This window comes from Chlorella variabilis (assembly GCF_000147415.1).
Source record: "Chlorella variabilis unplaced genomic scaffold CHLNCscaffold_2, whole genome shotgun sequence".
In the NCBI taxonomy this organism is placed as follows: Eukaryota; Viridiplantae; Chlorophyta; class Trebouxiophyceae; order Chlorellales; family Chlorellaceae; genus Chlorella; species Chlorella variabilis.
Window position 1 is genome coordinate 515447 of NW_005435086.1, and position 9572 is coordinate 525018.

Sequence of the window (9572 nt, forward strand, 5' to 3'; positions counted from 1 at the left end):
GGGGTCAGTGTCAGAGGGTCGACTGTCTCCAGCCGCTCAGATGGGAGGCCGCCCCAGGGTTAGGGGCTTCCTGGCTTCCTGACCACCTGGTGCGGGCAGAGGCGTGCGCCGGCTGCTTGCCTGTGTGCCACCAGTCGGTCAGCATGAGCGTGCGCTCCCCATCATACTTGAGCGGCACCACCGGCGTGCCGCAGGGGCGCACGATGAGCGGGCCGCCAAAGCCGTCGACGCGGTCGGCGCCGTTGTGGCCGTGCCACATGTACGTGCCTGTGGCAAACGGGCGGCACGTGTGGTGATCGCACCGCTGGGTCAGGAGGCTGGGAGGCTGGGAGGCGGCTCAGCCAGCCAAGGGCAGCTGGCCACCCACTCCCGCTGCCAACCTGCCCTCTGGCCAACCGCAGACTGCAAGCCTTCTGTTGCAGCTTGCTATCAAGCAGGTTGAGCAGCGCCACGCCGTCAGCCATGCAGGTGCACCATCGGCAAAGGCCCTTCTGCCCGCGCCTGCCCACAGTGCGAGGCATGCTGCGACTGGCGCTGCAGACGCACCCGGCATCTCGTTGACTTGGAACCTGTAGGTCATCTTCTGGCCGGGCAGCACAGGGCACAACTCCACGGAGCCGACGCCGTCGTACCTGCACAATGCGGCAAAGGTGGGCAAATGTACAGCAAAAGGCGGCGACTGATTCCCCTGTGGTGGCCCAGCCACTGGCATCAAATGGCATCCAACCCAGCCTAGCCGAGACCAGCAGTCCTGGCAGCACAAGAGGCCCCGCCTGCCCAGGTGCCTACCAGGGGATGCCTTTCATCTTCCACCCATGCCAGTGGATGGTGATGCCGCGGTGTACCGAAGGGTAGTCTTCTGGGATCAGGTTGTGGAGGGTCAACTGCACATAGCGTGCAAAGCAAGATGCTTGCAGGCGGGGGTTGGGCAAGCTGGGGCATGCGCAGCCGGACAGCGACCAAGGCAGGCTGCCGCGCGCCTGGAGGATATCTCCTTGCTCCACCTCGATGGTCGGCGACAGCTGGCCGTTGACCAGTATGACCGGCCGCTCAAAGCAGTCTGGGGCGGCCACGTCGAGCGTCACGCGCCAGTTGTATTTGCGCACCCGTGGCGAGTTGCGGGCGGTGGCGGTGGGGAGGAGGGCGGCCAGCAGGAGGACGGCCCCAACCCGTGTCGCTAGCGCCATGACTGGCCGGCGCACTGTGTGGCGAGCCTGTCCCGAGCCACTGCGCTTGCGAGCTTGCGATGCGATTGTGCCTTCTCTACGAGGGCGACATAGGGGTGCACGACCGTACACCAGATGAGCTAGAAACTCTTGCAGTGTGCAATTATGAAGGGTGTATCAGCGAACAAGTTGCTTCCCGGCACATGGCTGCCACACCGCCAGCTGACCGATACGGCTTGCGGCGCTGGTGCCCAGGTGCCGCCCAGCTGGCTGTCACACAAATTACAGGATAGGTCACGGATGGGTCAACAGAGTGTTCAATACGGTCGGTTCAAGTCAACAGAGAAAACAACAACAACAGGTGGGCGACAGATGGAAGGCTCAGACGCCCGCGAGCTGGCGCCGCAACGCCTCGGTCTGCTGCTCAAATGACTCCAGCGAAAAGCCTCCTGCCGGGGCCAGGCTGCCCCCCACATCCAGGCTGGTTGGCTGCGCCAGGCTGCCAAGGCCGCTGCCGAGGCTGGCTGGGGTGCCGACGCCGCTCCGCAGGGGCAGGGCAGGCGACAGATCGCCGCCGCTGATGCTCAGGCGGCCGCTGCTGCCAAAATCTGTGAGTCTGTACTTGCTGCTGCTGCAGGCAACTGTCGCCGGTGGCGCTGCCCAGGGGCTGCTGAGCGGCCTGTCCAGTCCAACACGGCTGTGGCTGGCAGAGGCTGGAGGGCTGGCAGCCGGTACAGCTGGCAAGCGCCACGCATCGGCCTCGCTGTCGCCCTCCTCCTGCCACCGCTGCTGCAACTTGGTCGCTGCAGCCGACAAGCTGCCTGAGCCGCCGAAGCGGCTGCTGCTGATGCCTGGAGTGCCACCACCACCAGCCAGCTCAGGGGCATGCTTCTGCAGGCTGGCAAGCAGCTTGGAGCGCAGCTGGCGCACCTCTGCGACAAGTGCAGCGTTGCTGTCTGGCGGGAGCGGCGGCGCCAGCCACACCGGCTGCTGCAAGGCCACATTGTCTTGCGGATCAGCTGTGCTATCTGCATGCTGCTGCTGCTGCGCCTCCTGCTGGGCCTCCCGCCGCTCATCGAGGGGTGGTGGTTGCGCCTCTGAGGGTCCGTGCGGCCGCTGCTGCTGCGCTGCTGCTGCCGCTTGCCCCCTTTCCTGCTGCCGCTGCTCGGCTGCCACAAAAGGCTGCCGTGCAGGGGCTGAGCTGGGGGTGTCTGCTGCTGCTGCCCACGGCCGGCTGGCCTTCAGCCGCTGCAGGGAGGCGCTGGCTGATGTGCAAGCCCGCTCCGCTGCCGCTGCCGCCGACTTTTTGGTGTGCCTGATGTCGGGGCCAATCGGGCTCCGAGGCCGCTGCTGCTGCCGCTGCTCTGCTGTCGTGCCAGTAAGAGTGCCAGCGGCGGCACCGGCGGGCTGAGTCCTGGCAGCCTGCTTTGCCTGCTCCTGCTGCAGCGGCTGGCTGCTGTGCTCATAATGCCCAGCATGCTCCACGTGCCGGTTGCTGTGCCAGCGGCTCGCTGCCAGCGCTGCCGGGGACGGCGGCAGCCCGTCGAACAGCGCCAGCGAAGGCTGCTGCTGCTGGCCGCCGGCCCTGCCCCCGCCCAGCGCCCGCGGCGTGTAGCCGCCGCCCCGCAGCCCCGTGGCTTGCTGCCGCGCTGGTGTGCCCACTGGCAGGCCCCACTCGCTGGCGCTGGTGTTGGCGGCCACGGAGCTGGAAGGCAGGTGGGAGGGCCCGTCCTCCCCGCCCAGCGCCAGCCTGATGGACTCTGTCTGCCGCTGGAAGTTGCCCAGCTGCTCAAGGATCTCAGCTTCATCGCTGCATCCAGGCACCAGGTGTGGGAGGCCAACAGGCACACACAACTCAGCCGGCCAGCCAGAACAGCAAGCATGCCCGGTGGTGTGCCCCAAGGCCCCCACCGCAGCCCTTCATGCAGCCCGCCTCTGGAACGTACACATCCTCGCAGTACAGCAGCACTACCATGTCAAGGCTCATCCCGCAACTCACCTGGGGGCCACCACAGGCGCCGGGGCTCTCGACTTTTGAGGCGACTGCCACCGTCGCCTCCTAGCCTCATACCTATCGATCAGCTCCTCCAGCTCCTTCTTGCCGGCGCGCTGCAAGAAGGAGCAGGAAGCAGACAGATGCGCTCATGAGCGCACGCCACACAAAGCAGAAACCGAAGAGCAAGCAGCAGCGGCAGCGCGTCAAGGCACAAGGCCCCTGCGTCACCTGGCGCGGCGGCGACACGCGCTCGCCAGCCTCCATTGCATCCAGCAGCGACCCCAGAGGCGCTGCCTGCTGCCCCTTGTGCAGCAGCGCCGAGTGCTGGTGCAGCAGGCCCTCCATCTGCTGCAGCCGCCACTCGAGCTCTGACTGGCGCTCCCGCGAGGCGCCCAGCTGCGCCTGCAGCTCCAGCTTGCTGGGCTGCCACCCCACATCGCTCAGCTGGTGCCTGCGCACATGTGACAAAACACAGCAGCAGAGGTGGAGGTTGGAGGGCAGGAATGCAGCCAAAGCAAAAAGAGGTCGGAGGACAAGCAATGCAAGCCGGTTGTGGTGCCTGTCTTCAAACACGAGGGCCAACACCCACGGCACCTTCCCGCCTCCCACCTGTCCACCCGCCGGCCCTCGGCGCCCCGCAGCCGCATGCGGGTACCGGGAAGGTACTGCGGCTCGCTGCCGGCGCCACCGCGCCCTGTCTTCCCGCCTACTCCAGGCGGCGAGGCCAGCGCCGCCTGCTCCTCTGCGTGCTGCGCCCGCCGGAAGTCGGCACGCCCCAGGTATTGGTCCAGCTGCTCGCTGGCGGACAGCTGCTGCTGCTCGTGGGCCGGGCTGTGCTGCGCTGCTGCTGCTGCCGCCGCTGCGACGTTGCTAGTGCCGGTGACAGCGGCGGGGCTGCCTGCGCGTGCCGGCTTGAAGGCGTATGCCAAGTGCTTAGGGAGCGTGGGCAGCGGGCCGTCGGGAGGCGCTGCGCTGAATGGCTCTGCCAGCATGCCGCGCCGCAGCTGCTCAAGCAGCAGCCGGGCATAGGCGTTGCGGTTCTTCTTCCACACCACGTTTGCTGTCTGCATTCGAGAACGGCGCCGAGAGTTTGGGAAGCGCGGTTTGGGCTATTGCGGCAGCTGGTGCAGGTGGCGGCAGCCGGCGGCGGCAGCGGCAGCAGCACATACACCACCTTGCGCGCACCTCTTCCGACAATTTCTTCAGCCAATTCCGCACCCGGACCTGTGCCTGTTTCTGCAGCAGGCCCAAGTGGCTCTCCACTGCGCCTTTGACCTTGCCGAAGGCGTCGTCCGCCTCCACGTGCGCTGCCACATCTTTGAACGCCTGGGAGTACACCGCCTGCTGCGCAGCATCTCGCAGCGCAACGGGCTTGGCAGGCAGCGTGGCCGCCATCCGCCTGTCGCAGCCGTGGCCTGGCAGGCCAACCGGCTAAAAGGCTTTTTGAAGCATGTCACGTGGGAGATGTGCGCTGGGAGGCGGTTGGGCGACCATGCAACCCAAACCGTTTTTGAAGCCCGCGAGGCGGCACAGCGCACGTCACACAGGGCGCTGCGGGGGTGGAGAGCGGTTTACATTCGTTGCAAAACAAAACGTTGCATCAAGTTCACAGGCAGGGTACGAATACAGAGGGATGACCATGGCATGCATATAAAAGACAATGTGCCCTGCAAAAGGTTCGTACGTTGGCGGGAAAATGGCGGCGCCGCTTGTAATCAGCGGCTGCGGCTGCCAATGGGCGCCGCCTGCTGCGCTCGTTCACTCGGCATCCCTCATTCGTTCGAGGCACAGTTGCTTCAACACTGCGCGGCAGGTCTGCTGGTCACAAGGGCTTGAGCCTCTCCCCTTCCTTTTCGATGTCCCTCCACTCGCCGCTGGCGCTCCGCCACACTCATGGGCACTCCTGGCTGCGGATCAGCGAGCAGAACTCGGAGAACGAGATCTTCCCATTCTGCAATCACCAAATGGGGAGACACACAACAAGTCCAGGATTGAGGCAGGCCATCCAACGCAAACATCGAATTTGTTCGAGCTGCAAGCCAGCCCAGATCGCAGCTGGCATCCCCGGCTTGCCTTGTTCTTGTCGGCCGCCTGCATGATGTTCTCCACGCGGTCCGCCGAAAACATCTTGCGCAGCGCATCAGCATCCAGCTCGTCGCCTGTGGGCAGGCAGGCAGGGACAGGGGGAGAGGTACAGGAGGGTGATGCGAGGTGCACGGGGCGAGGTTTGCAAGGAACCGATGACCGCAGGGCCGCTGCAGAAAGGGCGCGGTGTGGCCTCAAACAAGAGCTGGGGGCTGGCAGCTGTCGGCTCACTCGCGCTCTTGGCGCCCATGGCCTTTAACGACGCTGTGGTCATGTCGGGCATGTCCGCCTTCTGAGCATCCAGGTGGTAGTCCCTGCAGCAAGCCAGGGTGGGCAAGCCAGAGTAAGGGGCGGCAGGGGCATGTCGCTCAGCGACGCATTGCACGTGTGAAACGTTTTCTTCCGGCTCTTCCAGCTCGAGCACACAGCCGCAGGGGATGGGCCATACCAGGTGGTCTTGGGGTTTACAGGTTCGGGAGTGTCGTAGTAGTTGCGGCCTGCGTTCTTTGTGTTGGGGTTGGAGCTGTAGCAGCGGGGCAGAGGGCGGCGGCAGCGGTGATTCTGGCGCGGCAGCGGTGATTCTGGAGCGGCCGGCTGCTCTTCCTGCAAACTGCCAGACTTCGTCATTGAGCGCAGACGCAGTAATTGAGCGCAGAAGCAGCGCCACCGGCGATGCCCATTCCGAAGATTCTGTTTCGCAAGTCTGCTGTAGCTCACGCTGGGTCGAACACGCCCCTCCACGGGTTGGTCTTGGGGCTGGAGACTTCACTCTTGGGGGTCTCGCTCTCGGTGGCCCGCCCGCTCAGCTTGCGAAGCCTGTCCACGATGCCGCTCATCCTGCTCGGTGGTGTGCAGACTGGCGACTAGGAGGATGGGTAGGAGAGGAGAAAAGTGACCGAAAGGCAAACGTTGCCCATGCTTGCCCTGCATTGTGTAGGCACCATCCACGGACCCGCCACTGATGAACTGCTCATCTGGCGTCACGTGCATCTCTTTCGTTTCTCTGAAGGCAACCATTCCCGACACTTCCAGTTTGTGGGGCACGTTACAGCACCTAATGTCAGCCGCCACAGGGCACGGCCCGCACTGCCAGTGCCTGCCTGGCAGGCGACAGGTGCCCCCCTGCTGGCCGCCGCCCGTGGAGAGCAGGTCACATTCCTTGCAAAACAAAGCGTTGCATCTAGTTCACAGGCAGGGTATGAATACAGAGGGATGACCATGGCATGCATATAAAAGACAATGTGCCCTGCAAAAGGATCGTACGTTGGCGAGAAAATGGCGGCGCCGCTTGTAATCAGCGGCTGCAGCTGCCAATGGGCGCCGCCTGCTGCGCTCGTTGTTCACTCGGCATCCCTCATTCGTTCGAGGCACAGTTGCTTCAACACTGCGCGGCAGGTCTGCTGGTCACAAGGGCTTGAGCCTCTCCCCTTCCTTTTCGATGTCCCTCCACTCGCCGCTGGCGCTCCGCCACACTCATGGGCACTCCTGGCTGCGGATCAGCGAGCAGAACTCGGAGAACGAGATCTTCCCATTCTGCAATCACCAAATGGGGAGACACACAACAAGTCCAGGATTGAGGCAGGCCATCCAACGCAAACATCGAATTTGTTCGAGCTGCAAGCCAGCCCACAGCGTATCTGGCATCCCTAGCTCGCCTTGTTCTTGTCGGCCGCCTGCATGATGTTCTCCACGCGGTCCGCCGAAAACATCTTGCGCAGCGCATCAGCATCCAGCTCGTCGCCTGTGGGCAGGCAGGCAGGGACAGGGGGAGAGGTACAGGAGGGTGATGCGAGGTGCACGGGGCGAGGTTTGCAAGGAACCGATGACCGCAGGGCTGCTGCAGGAAGGGCGCGGTGTGGCCTCAAACAAGAGCTGGGGGCTGGCAGCTGTCGGCTCACTCGTGCTCTTGGCGCCCATGGCCTTGAACGCCGCTGTGGTCACGTCGTGCGAGGCCGCGTTCTGAGCATCCAGGTGGTAATCCCTGCAGCAAGCCAGGGAGGGCAAGCTGATGGAGGGGAAGGAGTGATGCTCAGCGGCGCATCGCACAAGTGGCTAGAGGAGCCAGCTGTTCCAGCTCGAACATACAGCCACAGGGCACGAGCCGTACCAGGTGGTCTTGGGGTTTCCAGGGTCGGGAGTGTCGTAGTAGCTGCGGCCTGCGTTCTTCGTGTTGGGGTTGGAGCTGCAGAAGCGGCAGGGGCGGCGGCGGCGTGATTCTGGCGCGGCCGGTTGATGTTCTTGCAAACTGCCGGACTTCGTCATTGAGCGCCGAAGCAGTCATTGAGCGCCGAAAGCAGCCGGCACCACCGCCGATCAGGGCGATGCCATCAGCTTTCGGAAGTGGCCGCAGGACTTACGCTGGGTCGAACACGCCCCTCCACGGGTTGGTCTTGGGGCTGGAGACTTCACTCTTGGGGGTCTCGCTCTCGGTGGCCCGCCCGCTCAGCTTGCGAAGCCTGTCCACGATGCCGCTCATCCTGCTCGGTGGTGTGCAGACTGGCGACTAGGAGGATGGGTAGGAGAGGAGAAAAGTGGCCGGAAGGCAAACGAGGCATCCCAATGCATGCACCAAACCCTACTCCTGCTTTCCACCCCGGCCCACCGCCGCCGCCACCGGCTCACATCCATGATTGGGACGTCTACATCCAAGGCACATGCTGGCAATCGAGTCGTGACAGCACGCAACAGGGCTATTGGTCAGCTGCAGGCTCCAGCCGCCACGGCGGGCACGTCCCGGGAGGCGGCCAGCAAGGCGGGGTACTCTCGGTGCTTGAGCGCCATCAGCCCCTCCTGGCTGCCATGCTTGGCAAACTGGCGGAACAGAGCCGCTGGGGTGTAGGCATAGTCGTGCAGGACCAGCGCCTCCGGTGCATAGCTGTGGGGCGGGGCGGGGCGGGGCGGGGCACGGCCGCGCTTGCTCATCATGATCATGAAGCTGTGCGCACCTGCATGCTGGGTGTCGGCAGCTCAGACAGGCACACCTGATGGCGATGCCAGCCTTCCTGGCCCTCACGCAATACTCAACGTTCTCGAAAGCGGCAATGGAGAAGCTCTCGTCAAAGAGCAGCAAGCCACTGCTGCCGCAGGCGGGCGCTGGGAAGGGCCCTGCTGCCGGGGCGCCGCTGCCGGCGGCGGCCTGGAGGGCGGGCAGCGCCGCCGACAGGTTGCAGGTGCAGCCATATAGCAGGCTGCCATCGGGCAGCAGCCGGCCGTTGAGCGTGCCAAACACATCGTGGAACAGCCCCACGGCAGTGCCGGGGCGGGTGGCCGCCGTGCGGCCGCACACCAGCCCCGGTGTGCGCGCCTGGGCAGCCTGCGGCAAAGCTGCTTGGTTGGTCAGTGGGCTACCAGGGACCAATCAGCAGCGAGAGTGCATCCAGATGCAAGCAGTGTGGGTCCAACCTGAGGCCACCCCCCAGCATACCAGCATGCATGCCACCCAGTCTGCATCTGGCTGGCAGTCGTCATCAGTGAACAGCACCACCCCAGCGCCCATCCCGGCCGCCAGCTGCAGCCCAACGTTGCAGGCGGCAGCAAGGCCCTGGTTGGTGGGCAGGCGGTGGACGGCCAGCAGTGGTTGGTGGCCGATTGGGGCTGCGCCTGCAGGAAGGTCAGCGTGGCCAGGGAAAGAAATATCCTGCGCTGGATGCCCTGTGCTGGATGGCAGCATCACTGCAGCATCCCAGCAGCAGGCATGCGCTCACCTTGCACCTCTGCCAGCAAGTCTGCCACCTGCACAGGGCTGCAGTCGTCGACAACAACCACCGCCGCCGGGGCTTCTTGCTGCCCAAACAGCACCCCATGCACCAGCCGCTGCAGCCGTGCTGCCTGGTGACGCCCCGCTATGCAGGCGGGGACCACCACGACTGCGCCGCCTGCTGGGCCGCCACTGCACAGGAAGCTGGGGAGCGGGCGGCGCGGGCGCGCCTCGCGCATGCTGCCATTGGACGCCCTGCTCCAGCTGCGCAGCTTGCCCACGAAGTATCCGGTGATGGCCACTGCCTTCAGGCCAATGAGCAGCAGCTTCTGCCAGGGCGGTAGCCTCAGGCGCAGCACCTGGCAGCAGCCGTGGCGGAGCGCCTGCACATACAGCGCTGCCGTCATGCTGTGGTTACGGTGGTGGTCAGACGGAGGAGACCAGGGGCCAGGTGCCTTTCAGAGATTTTCCACAGCAGGCGGTAAGCCTGCCCGTGCCCCCTGCACTTCCAGCAAGCCAGGCACAACCCTGTGGCTGCTTGCTGCACTGAGTAAGCTGTTTCGCGAGCCAAGGTCGCTAACTGACCCTGTGGCCTCATGGGCCTGCACAGCCCCCCCCCCCCCCCCAA

At 64.9% G+C, this 9572-nt stretch overlaps 5 protein-coding genes across 5 annotated transcripts in view; all 5 read right to left on the reverse strand.

Moving 5' to 3' along the window:
- CHLNCDRAFT_137662 (hypothetical protein) overlaps positions 1 to 1187 on the reverse strand; it is a gene marked incomplete at both ends in the record, with an annotated part of 4558 nt that extends 3371 nt beyond the window's left edge. The window contains 4 exons of the mRNA XM_005851343.1: positions 179 to 267; positions 547 to 632; positions 790 to 884; positions 1005 to 1187. Of these exons, the coding sequence (XP_005851405.1) occupies positions 179 to 267; positions 547 to 632; positions 790 to 884; positions 1005 to 1187 (453 nt within the window). The remainder of the gene's footprint in view (positions 1 to 178; positions 268 to 546; positions 633 to 789; positions 885 to 1004) is intronic.
- A 360-nt stretch (positions 1188 to 1547) lies between these two features.
- On the reverse strand, positions 1548 to 4557 carry CHLNCDRAFT_137663 (hypothetical protein; the record flags this gene model as incomplete). The annotated part of the gene is made up of 5 exons (XM_005851344.1): positions 1548 to 2976; positions 3166 to 3275; positions 3391 to 3613; positions 3772 to 4226; positions 4348 to 4557. The coding sequence occupies 5 exons, from the start codon at positions 4555 to 4557 to the stop codon at positions 1548 to 1550; spliced, it is 2427 nt and encodes an 808-aa protein (XP_005851406.1).
- A 496-nt stretch (positions 4558 to 5053) lies between these two features.
- Positions 5054 to 6083, reverse strand: CHLNCDRAFT_137664 (hypothetical protein; the record flags this gene model as incomplete). Its single annotated transcript, XM_005851345.1, has 5 exons — positions 5054 to 5113; positions 5272 to 5321; positions 5479 to 5561; positions 5696 to 5770; positions 5965 to 6083. 5 exons carry the CDS (start codon positions 6081 to 6083, stop codon positions 5054 to 5056), a joined length of 387 nt encoding a protein of 128 aa, XP_005851407.1.
- Positions 6084 to 6893: 810 nt separating this feature from the next.
- On the reverse strand, positions 6894 to 7723 carry CHLNCDRAFT_137665 (hypothetical protein; the record flags this gene model as incomplete). Its single annotated transcript, XM_005851346.1, has 4 exons — positions 6894 to 6988; positions 7146 to 7228; positions 7355 to 7429; positions 7605 to 7723. 4 exons carry the CDS (start codon positions 7721 to 7723, stop codon positions 6894 to 6896), a joined length of 372 nt encoding a protein of 123 aa, XP_005851408.1.
- A 221-nt stretch (positions 7724 to 7944) lies between these two features.
- On the reverse strand, positions 7945 to 9351 carry CHLNCDRAFT_137666 (hypothetical protein; the record flags this gene model as incomplete). Its single annotated transcript, XM_005851347.1, has 4 exons — positions 7945 to 8122; positions 8229 to 8560; positions 8672 to 8847; positions 8952 to 9351. The coding sequence occupies 4 exons, from the start codon at positions 9349 to 9351 to the stop codon at positions 7945 to 7947; spliced, it is 1086 nt and encodes a 361-aa protein (XP_005851409.1).
- Positions 9352 to 9572: the final 221 nt, after the last annotated feature.